General features: G+C 38.1%; 3 protein-coding genes across 8 annotated transcripts; 1 reads left to right on the top strand and 2 right to left on the bottom strand.

Annotated features, from left to right (window-relative positions):
* The first annotated feature begins 182 nt into the window (after window positions 1-182).
* LOC121599268 (organic cation transporter protein) lies at window positions 183-7,605 on the top strand. 6 transcript variants are annotated; one of them, XM_041926956.1, is made up of 4 exons: window positions 183-272; window positions 3,051-3,156; window positions 3,237-3,621; window positions 5,848-7,605. In XM_041926956.1, the coding sequence occupies exons 3-4, from the start codon at window positions 3,579-3,581 to the stop codon at window positions 7,476-7,478; spliced, it is 1,674 nt and encodes a 557-aa protein (XP_041782890.1). In that variant the 5' UTR covers window positions 183-272; window positions 3,051-3,156; window positions 3,237-3,578; the 3' UTR covers window positions 7,479-7,605. The 6 variants fall into 6 exon arrangements, with proteins under 6 accessions (XP_041782890.1, XP_041782887.1, XP_041782888.1 ...); XM_041926951.1 differs by lacking the exon at window positions 183-272 and having other exon boundaries at window positions 3,142-3,156; window positions 3,237-3,337; window positions 3,493-3,621; XM_041926953.1 differs by having other exon boundaries at window positions 3,051-3,621.
* Window positions 7,606-7,758: 153 nt separating this feature from the next.
* LOC121599269 (proton-coupled amino acid transporter-like protein CG1139) lies at window positions 7,759-9,522 on the bottom strand. The gene is made up of 6 exons (XM_041926958.1): window positions 9,342-9,522; window positions 9,131-9,281; window positions 8,938-9,059; window positions 8,552-8,872; window positions 8,268-8,480; window positions 7,759-8,204 (listed from the first exon to the last, which is right to left on the bottom strand). The coding sequence occupies exons 1-6, from the start codon at window positions 9,449-9,451 to the stop codon at window positions 7,793-7,795; spliced, it is 1,329 nt and encodes a 442-aa protein (XP_041782892.1). The 5' UTR covers window positions 9,452-9,522; the 3' UTR covers window positions 7,759-7,792.
* A 3,913-nt stretch (window positions 9,523-13,435) lies between these two features.
* Window positions 13,436-14,857, bottom strand: LOC121598824 (odorant receptor 67d-like). The gene is made up of 5 exons (XM_041926132.1): window positions 14,687-14,857; window positions 14,005-14,622; window positions 13,835-13,924; window positions 13,617-13,769; window positions 13,436-13,519 (listed from the first exon to the last, which is right to left on the bottom strand). The coding sequence occupies exons 1-5, from the start codon at window positions 14,855-14,857 to the stop codon at window positions 13,466-13,468; spliced, it is 1,086 nt and encodes a 361-aa protein (XP_041782066.1). The 3' UTR covers window positions 13,436-13,465.
* Window positions 14,858-24,453: the final 9,596 nt, after the last annotated feature.

Genomic DNA, 24,453 nt, shown 5'->3' with positions numbered 1-24,453 from the left:
CAACACCAACAGTGCTTTTACAGGCAAATTTATAAACTCAAACACAGGCCAACCGATGACGTTGACGCCGAATGGAGTGTAATAGATGTGAAAAAGCAGCAGATGCGCATAAACTTCATCGGACACGCGCAAAACACTCCACGAAAGCCGCCAGCGGCAGGTTCGAATTTTAGTTAGTAAGTTAGACTCGTTTGGATCGGTTTGTGGCGGGTCGAGCTGATTTGAAGAGCTGCACTGTGGACGGTGCTGGTGGTGCCGTGGCGTTGGTGTTGGTGAGATCATTTCACGGCCAAGAACGAAACCGCGAGTACCTAAAATGAAACCAAAGTGTGAAAGAAAAATGAATAAAGCACACGCAATCAAATGATAAACCATTCGGCCGATTATCAGAAAGTGTTTGTCAGTTTTCGTTCGGGTTTTTATACATTCGTTTGAACGCTACATTGTGGACACTGTTTAACCTTGCTTGCGTTAGAGTATGCGTGAACGGTTTGCTAGTTGCTCGTTGTAGTCGGCAAACACGAAACCGTCTCGCATAAGTATGGTTTTTCTGTGCCGGTTTGCTGTGTTGAGGGAATACGAGTTATGCAACGTAATTTCTTCCAAGAATTTATATCATTTCCCAAGTAACTGTTTGGGAGTGCAAGATACAAAAAGAAAGTAGCGAGAAATTACAACATTGTCAAAACACTGTGACCGGTATAAGTGTGTATGTGTGTGTAACATCGTGTAGATGGGATGTTTTTTTTTGCATCTGAATATTCATCTGTTTTATTTTCAAACCCGGGCACGTGAACACCATGTGACCTGCTGACCTACATTGAGGTTGATCCGATCCGGAATACGGATGTTTGTCTAAGAAGCTGCCACATACATCTCAATCACTTATCAACCTCCTTGTCAGTCGTGGGTTAGTTGTGAATATACAGAAATTCTTTCGCTACTTGTTCCATAGCTATAAAATAAGCAAGCAAAGGGTGCTGCAGAACAAGCTTCATCACCATTTCCGAACATTGTTCTTGAATAAGAAAAATGCCGCAGGTTTAACAAACGTGATGTGCTGTTTTTTTTATTTTTTTTCGTTTCTTTTTATTCTCGCACTGCCAACGAAGAAAATTTTCTCAAGGCGAGTCGTGTTTGCGTTTCTAGTCAACAATTAAACCGAAGCGAACAGACTGCGATCCAGCACGGAACACGCTCATTTCCGCGCGATCATTAATTCGCTCCAAATGATACTGCTATTATTGTGCATGCGCAACTACATATGCAGCGAGGTAATAAGGAAGTGGAGCAGCTGCTGACAAAAACTGCTGCCAATTGCAACTAGGACTGCATAGCAAACAACGAAAAGAAGAAAAATGAAAACTGTTAGTAAAATTAAGCAGATAAAATAGGAGAAATTAAAAAAAACACAGAAAAAGACGTATCTCTGACAGTATAAGCTACATTAAATAGGATTGCAGGCCAAGTTTGCAGCTGATAACAAGATAATGCAGCTGATAACTTGGTCATGCCAAGTTGGCTATGATGATCATGTTATTTAAGGTTTGCTTGTATGTTAACCTTACTTGACATTGATTGTACGATCAAATGAAATGAAATTTCATGGAGATGTTTGTCGTTATGTATTATGCATTTTATTTTTATATTGCAAATTTATTTGACAATATGTTATATTTTGGCTGAGTCTTGTTTTACATGATATGGACTTCATTATGTTCATTTCAAATTTAATATCAAACACACCAACCCAGTAAGCACGCAAAATAACCATGAAACATAGTTAGTGAGGTAATGAAATTCAGCAGCAAGTCAGGCATACGAATCTGACTTTCAAATTTTAAATTAGTTGCTCCAGTTTAAAGTGCCATTCACTAAAGATTTGGCAGTCGTTGGTTGCAGCCTTTTCAACTAGTCGCGTGCCCCCAAATCCGGTTAACAAGGTCAGGAACAAGTTACTCACGTGCCGGCTTTGACACTGCTCTGGCGTATTTGTTGTCGATGCAATTGTTAGTATTATTTGCTTGATCAAGAAATACAAGCTCACATCCAGCCCTACACACTTTCAACCTCCATACGTCGATCAAATAAAAAAAAAACAAAATCCCAAACCGACACATTGCTCATTAACGCCGTCCCGAGCCACTGGTTTGCGAAACAATGAAAACGCCGGTGGTGGCGTTTTGCAAATGGATCGTAGTTCATTCTGCAACTAGCTACAAGCTGAACTCAAACTCGGGCGTTAAACCGATGTGCCGTGCTGCTCAGGTGCAGCAGAAAGTGTCCCTTCCCTGCTACTTTGTCGCCTTGCAGAAGAATAGATTTGTTTGTAAACGCAGTCGATGCAGTTCGTGCGGCGTTTAGCGCGCGCTCAGTGACATGGTTTATGTGTTTACGCCGCGCGATGTGCGATCGGTTCAACGCCGCCCGACGAGATGGCGTTAGTTTTGACGAAGTAGGGAAACCCGATTGGAGGCGTTATGTAGAGCACTTGACATGGTGCAGCTGCGTGAAGCACAGGGAAGCAGTAGAAAAAATCTGATTGACAAAGATTAATTGGCGAAAATCTTTACCTTTACTTGTTTTGTCAATGTACTAGACACAATTGCCAAACAATAGTTTTTAGATGTCATAAAACAATTCATGCGAGTTAATCAAACGCTGTATATATTTCTAAAATCGTCTGATATATAAACTAATTTATTCGAGAACAAATTGAATCAGTTTTTACGCTTCTTACATGCACCAGAGCAGCTGATCATATTAGAAAAGAAAAAGTTTACTTTTGTACATGTTTTTATTTGAAATACTGATTATCTGTTTTGGATAGTAATAGAAACTCATTTCACGATAAGCTACAATGAGCATGATTGAGGCATGAGAACAGCCAAGAAACCGTCACGCTTATGCATTTTCGATCAATTTAATTGTAAAACAATTTTCATTTATGAATGGGAATCGCAAAAATGTTCACTTACAGCCCATTAGCAAGAAATTACGTTTCGTTACGGAAAAATTAACACTTAGTTTGCATTCCCAACTGCATCCAGGCAAGGCACTTCCTAAGTGATGCCAACGGATGGTTCATGTTTCGTGACGTTGCCAATCTTCCTAAGTGCGAACCTTCCAAGCTTCTCAACAAACTGAGGCGAATAGGTGTGTGTAAACAGTTTGTGTGTGTTTGTACGTTCGAGCCGGCAAAAGCAATCTTCCAACACGTTTACGTCCTCGAACAGGCCCGAATGCAAAAGTTTGCTTCTCAACAGTGACGCCAGCGCAGGCACGATCAACACCAGCACGCGTTGCCGAGTGCCTACGGTGACGACACGCTACGGGGGTAAGTACGACCGAGGGCATCGCAAGTGAACGACGGCTCTACGGCGGCAGCAGTAAGGCGGCCGCGGGTTGACCCTTCCGAGCATTCTTAGCGCTCACCAACACGCGAATCGCGCTACGCTTCCCGGCAACGGCGCCGTTACCTATTTTCTGCAGAATCTCTCGCATCAGTTCGCAGCGAGTCTCCGAGCGAAGACGTACGCAACGCTCGCTACCGGAGCACAAGTCTTTACCCCTTCACGATGGCTATCGATCAAAAGCTGGAGGAGCTGATGGGATTGCTTGGTAAGTGAAGGGATGTGGTCGTGTGGTTGGTTAGTTATGGTCAGTCGGCTAAAATGAAGTTACGGTTCAGGCGGTACAAACAATTTGAAAGTGAAATCGAGTACTCAACTTTAGCGCCCTCCAGCCTTAAAACAACTCAAACAAAAGCAACAAAATCATTTTAATTCAAAGTCAACGCACCGGATAAGAGTTGAACCATAAAGGAAGAGAATTAAATTCAAACAATCGTGGCAAATGTGGCATGTGCAGTCACTACAGTCTTCAACTGGTTCTTGACTAAGCCTTGACCTTGAGAAAGTCTTTCATGCATGGTCTTGGTGGTGTAATCGAATGAATAGGTTTGAAGGACGATGTATGCTGACTTCTAACAGATGTCATATTGGAATCAGCCGTTCTTTCTCTTGAACCGAATGTGTATGTCTGCAGTAACAGGCGGCTTGTGTTTCACCGATTCAGCCAACTCTGTTGTTTAAAGTGTGTAGCGTAAGGTGGTTCATCAACCGGTAAATCAGTTACCATGTGCGTGTTCAGTGTGTGTCGTAAAAATATCATTATCGGTGGTTTACGTTTGTGGAATTCCCATGATTGGTTTAAAATTCTACTCACAGAAAGTGTGCGTGACATGTAGAGGCATACTATAAAGTTTAGATCGATCATGATCATTCATAGGATAGTTCAGCATTCTGTTGAATTCAAAAAATCAAATCGCTCATTTTTGAAAAGCTCCTCTTCCATCAATTCGAATCATATTTGCTAGGTGATCATCAAAAATCACATTCTATGTTATTGCTTGTATCAAGGTATTTCCTATCTAACACCAAAACATTGTATATAGCTAGTGGTCAAAAGTCCAATCAATAAGCGATAAGGCTATCAATTTTGACAGTTCGAAGCTTATGTACAACTTCCGATCGTGTGATTGTAATAGAATCGTTCCTACGAGATGAAAGATCTATCAAAAAGAGCGCATGCAGCATTCAAAAGTGCTTCCAAGTTGCTTCAGTTGCACGCATCGAAAGAATCGACAGTTAGCAGTGATGAATATGTTGTAAACTATCTGTCTTCGTCGGCAGGGCAATGTCTTATCTCCCTATCACCCGGCTGATACCGCCTGAACGCAATACCATGCACTAGCACACGGTTATTACACGATGTATTAACGAGCTGTTGACTTTACATTACCATAAATGTGTCGTTACTCAATGTTCGCTTGTTGAACGCCCTGATCGTTTGAAGTGCGAAAAAAATCCCATTCATGGTGCAAAAAACCCCAACGCACGAACAGGTAGCTTGTCTTGTGGTTATAAACTGGATTCTACGACCACTTTCAGACGGGTTTTGCACATTCTGGGTTAGTAATTCGAAGCGAACAATTCAGTTGGTCAATGTCACGCGCATCTGAAAACGTACGATCACCAACAAGCAACGTTTGCTATCGGTTCTTCCTTTCGATCATTGATCATTTGTCAAGATGTGAAACTTTCACCTCCGACCGCATACAAAGCAACTGTCTTACCGAAACTACCCATCGAAAGGCGTACGCATGTCAATTAACTTAAATTTGGCGCCAACTGCACAACATTGTCAGACGCGCGCGTGCGTTCTGTGACGAACTGCGAGCTTCTCAATTGATACTAATTGAGTTTTACGATAGCGAATTTTGGCGAAACTGGTGCCAGCGTTGCCCGGTTGGCAGATGATATCGGTGACGTACTTAGTGGCAACATGTTAATAACGGAAATCAATAAGATGGTTAACTGATCTGTTCGATGATAAACATAGAGCTACTGGTAACAAACCTATTGTGCATTTGGTTGGCGTTTACTTCCCACCTTATGTGTACGGTAGAACGTTTGCATTGCTTATTTTGATCTAGAATTAGTAAGCTCAATAATCGGTTATGGTTTAGCAGTACGATAAGTAAGCAGTGAAGGTTTATCGAATTTATAAATAGATAACATAAGACAGTTGTAACAACAAACTGTGATCTCGAAGAGCTTTTTTTGTATAAACATACATCGTTTAATTGTTTAATTGTGATGGCATATCGAGATCAAACACATGTTACCTCGCGATCAATTATTTAATCAAGCAATGGTTGCGATCTTCAACGATGTCAAGAATGTGCAGCCAAACATGGCTGACTAATTTGGATTATTTAACAAAAACTATGCGTAAATTTATCCTAATGAAACGTTTTTAATTTTCTGTTTTTATCCATTTCAGGTGACTTTGGCCGGTACCAAGCATTCCAATTCGTGTTACACCTGCTAGCCGCCGTAACGGCTGGTCTGCACATGCTATCGCTAGTGACAGTTGCCGCAGTCCCAGAGCACCGCTGTTTCATAGAAGCACTAGATTCGGCGTCCGCAACATCGAACGGAACTATTCTTCCAAGTTTCAGCCAGCTTGCAAGCTACATTCCGCTAAATGCTGATGGAGAGCTAGAATCGTGCCTGATGTACGATCCACTCGCAGCTGACAACGGTACAACTGTTTCATGTAGCTCGTACGTGTACAACAACACCTACTACCAGTCGTCGCGCACGATCGAATGGAACCTGGTATGTGACAAGCGTTGGATGGGCGCACTCGGACAAACGATCTACATGTTGGGCGTATTCACCGGTGCCGTTTGGTTGGGTGGACTTGCCGACAAGATTGGCCGCAAGAAGGTGTTTTGCTGGTCGGCACTAATGCAGCTGATTCTCGGTGTGGCCGTAGCGTTCACGCCAGAATTTATCTCTTTCCTGGTGTTGCGTTATCTGTACGGAATATTCGGCAGTGCGGGAAGCTACATCACCGGGTTCGTGCTGACGATGGAGCTGGTTGGACCGAGTAAACGTACTCCCTGTGGCATCTCCTTCCAGGGAGCGTTTGCCGGTGGCATCATGCTGGTTGCTGCCTGGGGTGCTCTAATTCCCGACCGAATGATCCTGCAGGTGGTGTATGGTTTGCATGGGCTACTGCTGGTGGCGCACTGGTGGATCATGGACGAGTCGCCCCGCTGGCTATGGATGCAGGGTCGCAAACGAGAAGCAGTCAATATTGTTGATCGAGCAGTTCGCATGAACGGACGTGGCATGAACGTGGACAAGGAGTACTATCTTGTGGAAGACAAGACTGCGTACACCGAGGAGGCGAGTGCTACATCGGCAGGACTTGCCGATCTTTTCAAAACACCGAATTTACGCAAGATGACGCTGAATGTGTGCCTATGCTGGTTCGCAAACTCGATCACATACTATGGTCTTTCGTTGAGCGCTGGCAAGCTGAGCGGTAATCCGTTCCTTATACTGTTCTTGATGGGTCTGGTAGAGTTCCCGAGCTACATCTCCATCAGCTATCTACTCGACAAGTTAGGTCGCCGTTCCATCACAAGCTCGCTGATGATCGTCGGTGGTATATGCTGCATCGTAGCGGCATATCTGACGCGTGGCAGCACCGAATCCACATCGATTGTCATGTTCGGTAAACTGTTCATTGCTGGTTCGTTCGCCGTCATCTACAACTACTCGGCCGAATTGTTCCCAACCGTCGTGCGAAACTCCGCCATGGGACTTGGTTCGATGTGCGCTCGTTTGGCTGGTGCCATGACGCCCATGATCACACTGCTCGATTCATTCGATCCGAAAATCCCAGCCGTGATCTTTGGTGTCATATCGCTGATTTCAGGCACTTGGGTTCTGTTCCTGCCCGAAACTATGGGTAAACCTATGCCGCAGAGCTTGATGGATGGAGAAAACTTTGGCCGTGGAGATACTGCCTTCTCAAGCTGCATGGGTCGCAACAAAACGCATACAGAGGACTTTCCTCCACCTCAACAGATGGTGCCACTCCGGAAGAATAGCCGATAAACTGTACTTCTGTGTGATTTTAAGCGGAGAGTGTAAAGATGAGAGTAGAGATTTTTTTTAGTTATGTAAGAAACAGATTAACCTCAAATACAGCATTTGCAGGCCTTTAAATGTATTGAAAGATAAATTGCTTATTGTGTTTTTGAAAGTCTCGGTAATATGTCCTGTTAGGTAACGAATGGCCCAAAGTGATTTCTACATTATCAAATATATCACAATATTAAAGCAATACACACATAATACGTGTACATATTTTTACAATCAATGTATTCATATATTTATGATGCATTCTTCTGTATAATTTCGTTCAATCACTAGTTGTACAAATCGATTATGTCTTCCACACTGGAAATAGTACCCGTGATCAAGAGATACAAACCAAAAAATGCCATCAGACTATTTTTTACCAGGCGCCACTTCATCCATCCAAAGTCTCCCGGCCAGCGGTAAATTGTGTCTACAATGATTGGAAACCACAACGCAAGGATGGGATTGAAAACAGCACCAATGAATCCAACGAAGGTTCCAATATCCGGAACACCGCAAGCAATGCCTACGATGCCGATAAGGTACAACAGTCTTATGCCTGTTTGGGCTGCAACATGCCATTTCGGCGGTACACGATCATGTACCCTTCGCCAAACTATTTCAATGGGGACGTAGAAAAATATTCCTATTGAGAATAGGATGGCCACAGCTGACAATACTTGTATGACCATTGCTAAGCTGAAACGGAGGAAAATTACTACAATATGTTTACGTTCGTCATCGCCAGCTGAGCATACTTACTCCTCTTCTTGGGGAAAGTTTAACGTTATTGAGCCTTGAATTTTATCCCCATATCGAAGGTAGCCTGCCACACCAATAAAACTGTACAAAATGGCCAAGCATATGTTGTTAACGTTAACTATTCCAGGACATCCAAGGTAGTGTTCCGGGTGTTTCATTTGATTGGACACGGGGAATATCAGAGATGTTGCATCAAATGCAAAGTATGCAGCGCTGTAATAGTTGATTCAAAGTTAACCCAACGGCAGACCGCATAACAGTGCTTCTTTTCGCATTTAACATACCCGAGGAAAGTTGTCAACGAATTGAAAGATGGAAATAAGTCTCGGTCGTCGAATGAGAGTGGCTCTTTGAATATGTAATACAAGGATATGACGACATTCGCAAATATCAATGTTGTAGCTATAGCTGAGAATGGGACGAGATATTTAATTTCCCTGACCTGGGTTATTCCAATGGCTGGTACAGCGGCTAGTAGAATATAGATTCGGACATCCCAGTCCAGATCCGTACGAGCATTGATAACGTCGTGTAGGGTCGAGCCAACAAACACCATGTAGATCATTGATGATATCGGTATCATAAGAAAGTAGTCTACAATATTCCTGTTCAGGGCAAAACATAAATTGTCAAAAAGCGAATGTTACACTATTGGTCGTTAAATACTCACTTAAATATTTTCCCCAATGGTCGTATTCTAGGTGAACCCAAAGCACAAGCATGATCCAGAGTTTGGGCAAAGCTTAGCATAGGTATACGTTCTCTTTTACATATTTTGTAAGCAGTGTCAACCTATAATCGAAAAACAAACATATATTATCGATAATTTGATCTGCTCCCACAATTATGTAAACTTTGCTCACCAACAAATGAACACAGTGCGAGTAGAGCATTCCTAACAGAAACGTTCCGATAACGCCAAAAACCAGTCCACCATTTCGAATAGCAAACGGCATCGATAGGATTCCTACACCCATGGCTCCCTTCATAACGTGTACGAATGTGCCAAACGTGCTGTAAAAGATTCAGCCGTAATTTATGAAATATTCACGCACGTGATGATAGACAGCTCACGAGTTTGGTTTGCTGATCGTTCGATGCTTGTAGGGATCATAGTCGTCCTGAGTATCATCATCAGCTCCCAGTTCAGCTAGCGTGTCCTTTGAGGTAGCGTTAATAGACATGGTGAGGCTCCAAGACACCGAAAACTGGACACAAGTAAATTTGGGCCACAATGCGTAGGCAGCAACGTTTCACTTTTGACTGAACGTAATAGTCTATCAACCGAATGATAACCGTTGTATAAGATACCGCGCCCCAGACAAAGAGATACAGGTTTATTTCAGAGATTAAATGGAGTCGAGTTTAAAGTAACAGGAAGGCTATACTATGATGAACTAGCAATATTCAATCAACGGATGCTTGAAATAAAATTGTTTTATCTGTAAAGTACCTTTTTGAGTCTAGTTCCTATTCCGGTTTCTGGAGTGATTTTGCATGTATGGGTTAATGCAAGTGTTTACGCACACATGCATAATGTGTTTAGATGCCTTTTAATAAAGCGTGATTTTATTCTCGCCGGTGTATTTTTAACAATTGTGCGTTTAAATGTATTAGACTGAAAACACTGCATTATTTAATGTGAATAAATACTTGCAGTTTCAATTTTGTTGGTGACACCAATGGACCGTGTTTTACTATGAAATCATAATTTCTAATTAAGAGTAATTTATTTGGCAATATGTGACACCGTATGTTCTTTTCGTGTATTTTTTTTAAATATTTAATACTTTGTTTTTTATATGTAAAAACAATATTCATCTACCAGAATCTGCATGTTTCATGATTTTGTAATATTTCATGAAATTTCATAGTTCATTGCAGAACATATAATTTCACATATAGATGGCGTTACACTACGTTTCATTGAGCCCCGATCAACAATTTGAGGCCGTTTGGGTGGTCACAAAAATCAACGATGCAGTGGTATTGTCATGTTTAAGAGTGATAGTGCTATAAGATTCAGTGCTGCAAAATGTCATGAGTATCACGAAATTTTCACCAACAAAAACAATGAACATAATCGTGGTAGCTTGATGCTCATTGCTGATAGTCAATAAAAGTGCGTCATGACATGCAGAACACAACATGTGAATACTTGAGTCCAACGCGATACTCTGACTGACATGCTTAACTTAATGCCAACGCATCATGATTTTTTTCTGGCTGTGAACAGTGCTGCCAAATGCCACTGTTTCAGTCATCAACATTCATGACTGAAATGACGCTCAAATCAGATCACGTACACAACTGAGATGATCAGTGACTATACTCAAACAGTTAGAGAATCAATCACATGCTTGGTGACATTTAGTTTAGCACCCAACTTTTGATCACTCACTTGGTCACGACATTGTTGTCGGCAATAATCGCGACATTCTTGGAATATACTTTGCGCGTGGGCTCTTGCAACAAAATGAGCGTACTTTCTCCCTCTATCTGTTTTGATTATCTGTCGGATCAAACAGAGCGAGAAAACATGCTCATTTTGTTTCTTGGAACCACTCGCACGCACCGCATATCTCCCATGACCATCGCGCTGATCACCGCCCGTCAAACATTGCGAGGGTTGCGAATAATATCATCTGCTCGAAATCTTATGCATTTGAAAATAATCCTTTTATTTTATTCATAAATTATATTTTTTGCGGTGTTATTCGTCGAAAAGATTATTATTTCTATTTAAATTGATTTTTTCAAAATAAAATGTCAAAATTGAGGTGTTTAGTATGCTTCAATTTGTACTGTTATACCTGTTGTTGGGGTGCTATAATTATAACTGCTAAACTTAGGGGCGAAAAAACTGCCAAGGCTCGCAAACTCTTTAATGCGAGGGCTCTAGAGCTGTGAACTTGTATGGCGTCGCGCGCCCTCGCAAATCGCTGTCAATTGCATGGTGGGTTGGTAGTTTTTTCACCCCTAGTTTTACCAGTTATAATTATAGCACCCCGAGAGCAGGTATAACATTGAAAATTATAGCTTACTAAACGCCTAAATTTTGAGATTTTATTTTGCAAAATTCAAAAAAATTGGAAAAGTGATCTTTTCAACAAATAACACAGCAAAAAATAATTTGTTAAAAAATATATATATATTTTTTTTAATATCTCAAGATTTTGAGCAGATGATATCACTTGCAACCCTCGCAATGTTTGACGGGTTGTCATGACTATGTCAGTGACATTTTGCAAAACTGAACACAACAAAAAAAAATATCGTGACATAGTGACTGACCAAGCGATGGTCGCAAACATGTCATGAGCATATATTAGTCACACCAACCGTTCTGAGTATCACCTCTGATTATCACAATTGAGTACGTGACGCTGATATGGATTTTGTTTCAGTCAGATTTTTTTATGAGATTGACAGTGACATTTTGCAGCACTGATAAGATGTGCTCCTTTACTCATTTCCTTGCGCCCGTAGGCATTTGGTTTGGTTGTGTATTCGCAAGGTAGTTTATGGATCTAAACAAGGGCTGAATCAGTTGGTAATGCAGTATTTACAGTAAAGTATTTGTGATGCCGGTAGGCCCATTGCAATTGAATATGGTATTCTTCTGAATTTCCTCGAAAACTGATGCTTTTGTAGAGGTCTAAGAGAACAACAATGGTAAAGAGGGTGGTGTAAACAGAAAAAAATCAAGTTATGATTACATTGCTGAACTATGTAACAATAGCAAACATTAGGTTTCTCCCAAAAAATCGTTGTTGAGGTATTTGTGTCGATTTTGTCTGATCGGCTCAGTTTTGAGAAGTTACTCACTGAGTTGCTAAGGCTGTCAATGGCAATTTAAAAATATGTTTTGAAAATATTGTTACATATTTTAGTTTGGATTATGAAAACAAACAAAATTTGTGAGGAAGAACTTTTTTGGATAAATTTAAAAATTTTATTTTTTTTTGATAATAATCGATAATTATTCTTATTAAACTTATAAAAACTTTAAAAAAAGATATAACATCATTTAACAATTGTATTTTTAGTTAACTTTCCTGAAATATGCTATTTCTTCTTCTTCTTCTTTGGCTCAACAACCGATGCCGGTCAAGGCCTGCCAACACACTTGTGGGGTTGGCTTTCAGTGACTTATTGATTTTCCCCCCATAGCAGGATAGTCAGTCAGTCAGTCAGTCAAAATATATGCTATTTATATTTTTTAATTTTTTTAAATGAATGAATTATTATAAAACAACTATTTTGTGATATGTCATTATAGTTATGGTACGGCTCTTAGTTTGTTTTTTTTTCGGAATAAGTCTTGTAATAGTTGTTTTAAACACATGAAAAAAATATACAAAGATGTAAAATAGCATTTTGCACAAATCATACCTTTGCTATTTTTATCTATCTCATCCTGATTTTCCGCAAATGGGCAAAAACGATTGCTTATACATTTACGGTAGGTGGTGTAGTTTTCATAGTACAAATCAGAGGTTTTCAAACTTTTTGCAGCTTTTTCCCAATGTAAGGTGTATGTAGGATTTTATTCCTCCCTCACAAGTTCATGAGCGATGGAGAGCGCTGTTCTAAAACATTAGTTTTTAGATTAAAAAAAAAAACAATATATTTTTTTTAGTTTGTCATTCGGTGATTTTTCGTTTTGCAGGCTTTTATAATCATATAGTCAAATAGATTATTCACGCAGGGGCTTGTTTTGTAAGTTGAATCGCGCTGGCATTTTGTAGAGGTTTGCACTTAATCGAATTGTTAAACCGAAGCTGCTTAACTGCGAGGGTGCTGGGGCTATGAAATTGTATAGAGTAGGAGGTCTCATGCGAGCTCCCAGACTGCTCGAATTTTATTTGTTGTAATGATTTTTTCGTATGGAAGTCATTTAAAAATAAAATCGAATGATGTTACACTAGATTACGATACATTTTCGGTATGTTGTAAAACTTTTTGTTATATTTATTGCAGTGCTCCAGTATATTATCTAAATTGATATCCTTCATTTCTACTTTTGTATCATTTCATTAGTTGGTGCATCTTGATTAATAATTTGTATGAAAGTTAATCAAAACAATAGAGTATTTAAATTTAATCTTTACTAATAATGCAACGACCTATTGAAACTATAGCTTCATTTTTATAAAACTACCAAGCCACAACAAAACTACTTACAGATGTACTAATCAACCTTTAGTTTTTTCCAGCATCATAATCAATGAATATATAAACTTATGAATCTGAAAATATATTTATGTATCGAAAATATTAATATATTTTAAGGTATACTAAATGAATACCACATAAAATGTAAAATTTTATAATAATTAACAATACCTTCAAAAACGCCGTAATGTTTAAGGGTAACGTGGCTGCCATCAGCATTTTCGGTTTTTGCGACATCATTAGCACCATTTTCATGAACTTCATGTCTCGAACAGAGAGTTTATTCCAATGGATGGCACCAATTTTCAACGTGAGAGCATCGGTCTGCAAGAAAACACTACAGATAAAGTCAAAGATTCAAGACTGTTGTCTCGTTTTACAACCCCAACCTTAAGTTCAAGGCTGGTTCCAAGAAAGCAAATGTAAAATATTTGAACCGATCCAAGAAACACAATAGCAGCCCCCGGATACCAATCCAGCTGTAAATGGACCCAGAAAGTATAGATATTATACCAAGAATAGTAAACAGAAGACAAATATTAAACAAAATGATACTTGCCAAAACCAATCCCAACACCGAGATAACCATAGTTGGAACCGTTGAGATGAGCGTTACAAAGTGGTATGGATTCAAAAAGTCTACAAGTTGCTTTAAGTAAGTCCGATGGTGCTGATACTGCCGTATGATCTCAACTATTTTATCTCGGATCATATCGAGGCTCTCATTACGTTCAAGCTGTTCATCCAGTTCCTCTGTGATAGTCATCAGGACGTCCAGTTGGCCGTACGCAGTCAGTAGATTGTAGATGGTAGTGATGTCAGACCCAACCGTGATGATCCAATAGTAAATGGCCATTATAAGCTGGATGCCATAGTTGGCATAGTACCCAGCCAATGTGTTTGCATCTATGAAGGGCATGACAAATCCAAACGGCAATATGCGATCTGCCAGAAATATCGACGACAAACCAGGAATGCTCATTGCAGCTATCACTAATAGAAGATAAACTAGAACAGTCACTTTAATCACGATGTAAATAAGACTGGCATTATCGCACAGCACACGCTTGACTGCAATACTTTGACCCATCATATCTTGATAGTAACGATGATTGATCTCGTACAAATCTACGACTCGCCGACGAGTTATAATAAAGCTGTATATTTTCATAATGGCCTGCAAACAGAGATTACAGTGTTTTAATCTGCAAAACTGTAGAAATGTACTGCTTTTATTTTACCTGACAGCAAAATCCAAATGTAGCAATGCAGTAGATAAGCTTAATAATATCGTGGCGCGACTTATACGACGAAATTAACACACTCACAACGTAGAGCACCAAGTTGCTTATACCGAAGATAAAGAAGAAGTTGACGAAAGAATGCTTGCGCTTGAAGAAAGACACTCCCATTGATCTGTTAAAGGACTCAATTCCCGCAGTTAAATCAATGCTGCCTTGCAAAGGATCTGGCGTAGAGTAGTTAAAAAAGCTATGCTTCTTTAGCCTCCGTAGGAACTCCATGGTGAACTGATAACAACTCCACGTATAAACTTTTATTTATATACTATACGCCTGCCATTTTCTATTCATTAAATAATTGTCTGACAATTTAATTGATCTTAAACGACAGCAGCTGGCAGATTCCCCGATTAAAAGAATACTACCTGCTTACTCAACAGAGGTTAGTTGTATTCCTGTTTTCCGAAAGGTGTGCACATTTATCAACGACTTTGAACAGATTTCTTTATAAATTATAAATTCGCAAGTACGTCGATTTGGTTTTAAATTGAGAAATTTTATTGATTTTTCAACAGCGATATTTAGACTGCACTAGACTGCAATACATATTCTTAGGAGAAGAAAGGTATGCGTTCAAAGAGTGAAGGATATATTCAACAAATAGCAATGGTCATTTACCTAAAATCAATATGTACTCCTCGTACCTGTGGCGTACTGTGGTGTGATATTTATCACAAAGGTTAAATTTTACGACTAAGTTTCAGAAATAATATTCCCACTGGAGTGAAACCGTCCATGAAGTGCCGTTTAGTTCGACGAATGTAGCAGCAAATGTGAAACATATCGTTGATCCTTCATATCAGGGATGTACTTTGGTGCGAAGGAAAATAACAGATTGTTATGAAACTGCGAGACACTTTTATGGGTCCACGTTAACGGTTCGAGATAAAAGCTGGCAGCATTCATTCACCCATGGTACGGTAGAGTTTTTGCCAGCATATTAAAACATATCGTACTGATATGCTAAGTGCTAGTCATCCCAAGTGTCCAAACAGGATTATGGTATTAATAAATATACATGACATCATAAAAAAGCAGTCCGATCGAAGAGTTCGATACCGCTCGTGAGTGTTCGTGTGATGTTTTTGAATGAAGTGTGCGAAAATTTATATAGTTTTTACAGACAGTATAGATTCTTAACTTGGGTAACATTTTATCAAAGCAAACTCAGCAAACAGCTTTTCTATTCCGCTAACAATACACGAAAATCTTATATGTTGAGCGATGGTGAAATAAATTAAAAGCGCCTGTACTAATAAGTTCTCACCTTCCCTAACACATTGTCTGAGAGAGGTTCAGCCGGTAAAACACTTCCTTTATTAAATTCTTGCCTCGCTTAACATTGACCGGACAGAATCAAATTAAGTGCTTAGCACGATTGTTTTGCTCTAGCTTTAGCAGAGTGTGAAAATCGCTACCTTAAGGCTGGATTACTTTCATACCTTCCTGCTGTAATCATTCTGTATAAAAGAGCAGAATTCGTGGAAAAATGTATTCATAAAGTTGGCGTGAGAAAAAACAAACGTTATTAATTGCGTTTTACGCACAAGTTACTAAAAATTGAGGTTTGTCAATAAAACTTTTCGTCTCTTGCACATCAAATATACTTTAAGCTACATTGTTGAACTCGTTTTGATTTATTTATTGTACAGTCTACATAAATTTCGGATAAAATCCTGAAAATATGACAAATACAATTAACACGAACACGATCGTTTCAGACTTTAAAAAAGCTATTACATGCCTCTTCCTTTTTCGGAGCATTGAAGATTACATATCAACACCGCAAATTACATAAAATTATCCTCTCGATGGAGTATTTAGACTGCAGGATAATGTTTGAAGACAGCCATTAATTAAGATTGCGTGTAACAAATATTTTGAAGTTCATTTTAACGTATGCATAAAAAATAGACAAAAATTTACGATTTTTCGTGGATAAAGCTGGCTTTAACGAAACGCACTTTAAATATTAGTACCCCATGCGTCAGTAGACGAAATTTGACACCTCTATCAGTCAAAACCTAACCGTGATGGCCAAAAAAGTAAAACAATTTTGTTCAGGAGCGTGCGTGAACAAAGAACGACACCCCGTAGCATCTAAAACGGACTCCGTACGGCATTTTATGGACGTCGTATCTTCCAGCATCTACAACATCTTGGAACTATTAGACCACAACCAGAGCATCGAAAGAACGGCCGGTTCCGAATAGCCGACGACCCTGTGCGATTTGAGGTTCCAATAGAGGCTGAAAATGAATATTGGGGGACATGTTGCTATATTTCTGCGTTAGCTTGCCCGCCATGCAATTGACAGTGATTTGCGAGGGCGCGCGAGGGCTCGCACGCCATACAAGTTCACAGCTCTAGAGCCCTCGCATTAAAGAGCTTGCGAGCCTGGGCAGTTTTTTCGCCCCTAAGTTTAGCAGTTATAATTATAGCACCCCGTTCAGCAGGTATAACAGTGCAAATTGTAGCATACTAAACACCTCAATTTTGCCTTTTTTTTGTTGAGGAAATCAATTAAAATAGAAATAATAATCTTTTTGACGCATAACACCGCATAACAATATAATTTATGAATAAAACAAAAGGATTATTTTTAAAAGCATAAGATTTCGAGCAGATGATATTATTCGCAACCCTCAATGTTTAACGCGAGGGCTCTGGGGCTGTGAACTTGTATGGCGTGCGAGCCCTCGCGCGCCCTCGCAAATCGCTGTCAATTGCATGGCGGGTATAGTATACATTGCCTCATGTGAAGGTTAGACTAGAATATGGTCTTCGAGTATTTTGATTCTTGATATCAATATATCAATATTAGCCACTCGTTCAACAAAATAAAATAAGTTGACTGTTCCATAACCCAAGCCGATAACCACTCCCCCATGTTTAGGAGGACTTTATGCGTCTTATCTCCTAGCGGCTATAAATCTGCTGGGTATGGCAATTGCAAAAAGAAAATCTTTTTTCAAACATGCTTTTTTTTGCAGAAGAATCATTTTGCAGTTCGATAAGCATATTCTGGATGTCTTTGCAAGATATTTTACTTCAATTTTTATTTTCAAGATTTTCTGAAAATGTTTAGTTACACCGACTCTAAACGACTAGTCAATTTTTCGAGATAAGTGTTTTTCATATGACTTTATGAAAAATTTACATTGTTTTTCATATGATTTCATAAGGTTAGTATACTTTCTGGACTCAGTGCAGTCTAAGTGTATCTCATATTAACAGGCTTAAAGATCGATCATAAATGAATACATTTGTTGGTACTGTGGTACCAGTTAAGCACTCCTTTTGTAATCACAAAGTTTTATAACCTGTTCTGTACTACAGTCCACGCAAAATAAGGGAGTGGCAATTTTAGTAACCCAACAAAAGAGGTATCTTGTAGACAGAAAGATGATGATGTTTAAACGCTTGGGATCGGTTTGCATAAAACATGAGCAATTCGAACCGAAATCATGATCAAAGTTTAGCATCCGACAAAGTGACCTTTTTGGTGAAATTAGGGTTCTTCCATGCTCATAATGAACATGATTATTTGTGCTTTGAGCTGGAAATGAAAGTTTTCATCAAAACACACATTGATATTTTAATTTGTTGAGGGATTAAAAAGATTTGTTGAGGCGTTGTGATTAAATATAATTTTTTTCTATTAATTGATTTTTGTTCAGTCGAAAATATCATACGTCTTATTCATTTCTTGGTACCATAAATATCGTTCTAGCATACACGCTTCACCAGCGGCATTTGTAATACGACCTGAAGATTGTGAACATGTCATTAATTCAACTTTGTAAGTATACAGCGAACAAAAGCAAGAAGCTACCTGTTTTAATCAATTTTTTCGTACTGTGTGTACAGAAATAGACAAGAATTAAATTTCAACCCTCATAATTAAGATGTTTTATTCGTGGAATCCTGCCACAGACTACAGTTAATTGTTCCGGTTTAAATTAATTTTAGCTGATAGATCTATATATTTGTTTACATATGAATATTGCAATTTCTCGTCGCAATGGCACTTTGCAACAAGAAAAGATATTTTCGTGCAACTATCCAAATCGTTTATTCAAATTTAATATATTAAATTTAATATTCTTTGCCAATATTGTCGTCAAAATGTATAAACCGTCCATTTACCGGAACGATTTGATGTTTAATTATTATTATGCAATACAATCAGACTGATGCAATTGCAATCAGACTATTATTATTATAAATTATAAGGAACTAATGATTATGTGTTTACCTTCCCCAAATGTTATGCAGTAAGGTTTCCAAGGTTAAGATCGTCCTGTTTTATCTTTTTTTACAATTTCTCATGCAACTTTAAGGTCGCTTTAGACCTTGCGTTAAAGTAAACGTGAAAGTTTTGCTATATTTTATTGAATATTTTTCATAATATGGCTTATCGTACGCCAAAAGAAAAAAATATAAAATTCTTCAACTATTTTGTCTGTAAAACATATTGAAATAATGAAATAAATAAATTTCCTTATGATTCCTCGCTAGTAGTTATTTTATCACCGTGAACTAACCGGGAATTATAATGAAATGCATTTAATTATCAATTTAAAGTTATTTTATAAACTAGCTAGTTGGAGAATTTATTATCCTTTCTTAAAATTTAAATTATAATTTATTTATTGTTTTGAAAATTTATTAAATATAGCAGAAAACCCCAAAGTGATCAATTTCACGGCGGCGCTACGAGGGCTTCACGCGTAGAATTACGACAAATAATCATATACGAACGCAACCCTGTGATTTGTTTCAGAGCATTGTTTTCATTTGAATTTGTTTCTTTTCTTTTTTTAATTTTGTGTTTTGTTACTAAAACTCAAATCACTGCGATGCGATAAAAAGGCTTTTTTTAGTTTTTGGCATATTAGACCGCTTAGTACTAAGTACTTAGTACTTAGTACTTAGTACTTAATAATACTTTGAAAGGTTGGTGTTGAACCTGACATTTTTAAATAGTATTCGTGCTGTGCAACCTTTTACGTATTATATGTTATAACTTAAGACTGAACGTGACTTAAAGATGATGTGTAATATTTCTTGCGTAAAACAATGTCGCGGAATGACTACAGCATTGAACAAACGAATGGAAACACTTGCCTATTATCACAGTAGCATTGAATACAACTGAAAACAGGTTTGATTAAATATAGATAAATCTCACCAGTTATTGTGAACCTGTGGTATTTATTTTCATTTTTCCATAATCTCTCTTCCGTAGCTTAGACACTTATTTGAGTTTAATAGAACGCCGTTAATCCGGTACGCGACCTCGCTCGGATATTCGAATAACACGAATAATGGGTTCAAGTATATTTTTTACCACAAATTTGCACTTGGAATTTTATCCGTCTTGTTATCTAAATGTGTTATGATAACATTTTTTTGTCTTTAAATATCCTGCTTGGCACCCAACGTCACTTTTGTATTGAATTGTCATTTCTTCACAGCACGGATATACGGACTGCCGAATAAATGGAACCCAGGTAAAAGGCATCCCGTTGCACATTGATTACTTACTTCAGTCAATTTCGTTGAAATACGAAGTTCGGGACATGAAAGCTTGTCGGAGTGGAAGCATTCAAGTAGATTGAAGAGTTTACCTTGGGCTAATATTGAAGTTTCTAAATAATTCTTATCTAAGTGGTAGTAGTAGTAGACGGTTTATTTGTCTATAATAAGGTATTGTACAAACAAAATGCAACTTAACAATGGATTAACGGGTTCCCTTATCTTTCCTCATTATTTAAAAACTTTTATAGCTTTGCAATGTTTAAATGCTTCACTACATTGGTGGAACTGGAGAGGGAACATGTTTTTAGTCCTCTCAGGCAAAAACTAAATTATAACCTAAGCTTAACTATATGTCCTATATCTATCCTAGCCTATGTAGATCATCATTCTGATCTATTCGAGAAATCACGATTGATTGTTGCTAAACTATTAGTAAAATTGTTATTTAATTTGGTGATGAATGAAGTGCCTATGCCAGACTTATCTAAAACTGTGTCTTCTATACATTTTTGGATTGATATCTAATAGGATAAGTGTAAGAAAAAGCATAACGTAAGCCACCTATCATTGACAAACATTTACAAAAGCTCATAAATTGTTTGTTTGCAGTTTTAAAATGGTTTAATTTGTTTGTAAACCCGGTGTGTAAGGTAATTTAAACCCGGTGTGTTTAAATAATATATAAAAGGTAATGTAATGGTTATATTATTGGTCCATTCGTTCCGATGTTACAATGTAGAGCATTGCAATTTTAAACAATGTTTAAACTTTTAATTAAAATGTTCCCATTGTTTCTTAAAAAATGCTTGTACCAATTATAGTTTCTGATGAATGGCTTATAGATGAAGCAACATTAATACATAAAAACGAATGTAAAAACTCTCAGTCTTCAAATCCTCGAGTGTCGAGTGTACTAAGTTCTAGAATCTTTCTGTACACATTTAACTAGTCAAGTTGATGACAAACTCTGAAATGGAGGTTGTAAGTTCATTGTGAAAGAAACATTAATTACCACTCTGAAAATCACTCTTCTGAACCTCTGACAGAACTATCCCCATTCCCTTTGGTCGACTGAAAAGTTTTCTTTACGCAAAAAGATGGGTGCCATTATACTGAAGAAAGTCTCAACGACCTACATCAATTATAATTAGCCTTCATGACAGTGCTGTACAGTGATGGTATGTTACTAATCGATGTTAATGTACTAGCAATTACTTTGGGAACAATCTTTAGTAACTATAGCTGGATCCAGTACACAGAAAACGCGTTTACGATTATTATCAATAAATAAATGCATTAACTGTGAAATATACAAAAGCACTGCTGTGATATGAAAAAGTTGCAGTTCAGCTTACATGCATTTTACCATGTCGTTACGCTTTTACAGACCCATATCATTGCAATTCCATGACTTATATTGTCAACTAACATGTCTACAAATTTAAGAACCGTAGCTATGCACTATTTACTTAATAGAGGGAACTCTACTTAAGTTATTCGAAACTATAAAGATAAGAAAACAATAAAATCAGAAACCCTAGAAGAAGTGTTCACATAATTTTGTTACTGCTGCTTCATGCAGTGTACAGTAATCGTCTGCATGAAACTTGAAAGTACAAAGTCTGCATGACGTTGAATGATTGACGGAAATGGGTCAGACAAACAAGAAAAGCTGTTTGAAAGGAAATGTACATTAAAGATGCATCCACACGAAACCGTTCCAGTGCTGGACTGCAGCATTACAGAAAGGGTTGTTTGCGTTACTAAACGATGAAAACACATATTTAAATTTGAACAAACATGTGGCTGAATTAGGTTGCTATTGGCAATGAATCATTGAACCGGTTAATGGTATTTGTGTACATCGTTTGTCTTAGTTTTTTTTATTGGTATCAGAGACATTATTTTTGAAATGAAAATTATCAACATTACAGTTTAGGCAGCTGATGTTACTTCTGGTATGGCGCAATAATGATATCGTATGCCTTATAGGTAATTAAGAGAATGAGCTTAAATTACGTTTTTGTAACCCAGCGGTAGACTCAGGGCGAACGAACTTTTCATGTAGACTTACAATATGCGAAAATGAACTACGACATCATGTCGTAAAGAACAAAGGAACAAACCTTTGAGGGTATACATACTTTTCTTTACAATTTCTGATTAAACCTTACCTCATTTTCAACATACCATGCAAATATTGAACAATGAATATAGCATTGAAACAATTGAGAACCGAAACTCCGAAAACTATAAAAATCTTTTTTTGATAGTGTTGATAGTGAAAGGCTTCGCCTTTCTAACTTTTAAGCTACATCAATTAGCTTTTCAAATGAGTAGTGTTTGCTTATCATAGTTACGTATACCAGTTCGATGCATGTGTTGCAAGAACACCCAATTTTACTACCCATTTATTAGTACCATTGACTTAATGATAAAGTTATGATAATTTCAGTCCGAGTGTAGAACGAGCGTGAGTCTCGCTCGTAATAGCACCGGTAATACTACAAATTGATATACTGTAACCAATATTAGTGTAGTGTGCGCTGCAAAACTTTACCACACCGTTGCTAAACCTATCGTTTACAAATGCCGTTCCTAATGTGATGTTTCGTTGCAAATGCAGAGAAGCAATTAGTTTGGGTGTGGTGAACACGTTACTACTAACCGTTATGTGTTACCATTAAGGATAACGTGAGCAAACCTCGAACCTGATGGTACTTCATTAATTTTCTTCGAGGTATAGGGGTATAGCACCCATCTTTTTCAGCGTTAAACTCTAGTAGCAATGTTTAAATGAGCAAAGATTGCCTTTTTTGAGATGCGTAAAGCATCATATACGTATACATAATGTATAGTAAAAGGGTGAAAATGTTCATTTTAGTAAGCTAATTCTAACATACTTGTAACATTGCACATCCGAATACACTCCTACGTAAAACTCAATTTACCTTTCGTATTTATAATGCATAGTTTGATGCCTGTTGTCTCTGGTAGTTTATTAGATAGGGAGCTGTTTTGCACAACATGGTCAACCGTCCCGGGCATAAATCATCCATCGTTTGTAGAGCAATAACATTTCCGGCATCATATGTCAAACATACGGCTGGGACCAGGTTTCTCGTTCAATATGCAGACGGATCAATATTCAGTGTCCCAGCTCTGTCGTTCTGTGTAGCTAAACACAGAATCGCACATGCCTGTATGAATAACTCACTATCAACCACACAGCATGATAAACATCTTGCACCCACTTTTTGCCACGCTTTCAGCAGCAGCACTTTACAGCAGAATCATTCTATGGACGTTTTTGAGCAGTTGTAATTTATGCAAGTTTATTACATTAATTCTGCTTATGAGAGTTTTTGTACGCAATCGAAAGTATCTTTTCAAACTATTTATTTAATTTAATGCATGTTTCGAACCATACCATATTTACTTGATAGAACTTACAATAGCTATAAATGAGACGCAACATTACATCTTACCTTGACTTATTAAGGGACTGACATATTTTTTTTGAATTTCCTGATCATTAATAACCCATTCATGTACCAATTTCCTACTCAGTGCAACCTATCGCTCGGCAAACACAGCAGTTAATATGCTCCTTATAAAGACTTTCACTTTTTACGAACATCGTGCAGTACGGCTCATAAAGGAACGTTTTTATTACGTTGCCATAAAACCGGGAATTAATTAATAAAAGAAACACGCGCCGTCTTGAACCTGACGAGCTGACCACAGGAAATATCGATTATTTCTTCCTCCTTTAACGTGTCCGTTGGGCATTCATCATGCACGCGCTTGGCAACGTCCTGTCGTCAGGACTAACCGCTGAACGCAGCTACGGTCGATTCCGCCAGAGAATGATGCATTCCTGCTGAGTAGCTTGCATAATTAATTTCTTTTGTCGGGATTTTCCATCCAGCTGCTTTCACGTGGAACACAATGGTCCAAGGAAGGGTAGATTCATCAAACTATAGTTTTTGATAATTGTAAGAAAGAACTAACTCTACGCCAGACGGTGTATTGACTTCTGATGAATCGGCTTTGCAAATATTTGAACGAATTAAAATTACTTGGACATTGTGTAAACTAAAATACCAGTCCCTATGGATTTATGTATAAACGAAATGGTTTAAACATGTTCTTCGAACGCT

This window comes from Anopheles merus, chromosome 3L (assembly GCF_017562075.2).
Source record: "Anopheles merus strain MAF chromosome 3L, AmerM5.1, whole genome shotgun sequence".
NCBI lineage: Eukaryota > Metazoa > Arthropoda > Insecta > Diptera > Culicidae > Anopheles > Anopheles merus.
Note: the sequence above shows the minus strand (reverse complement) of the source record. Positions and strands in the feature narration are given on the sequence as shown.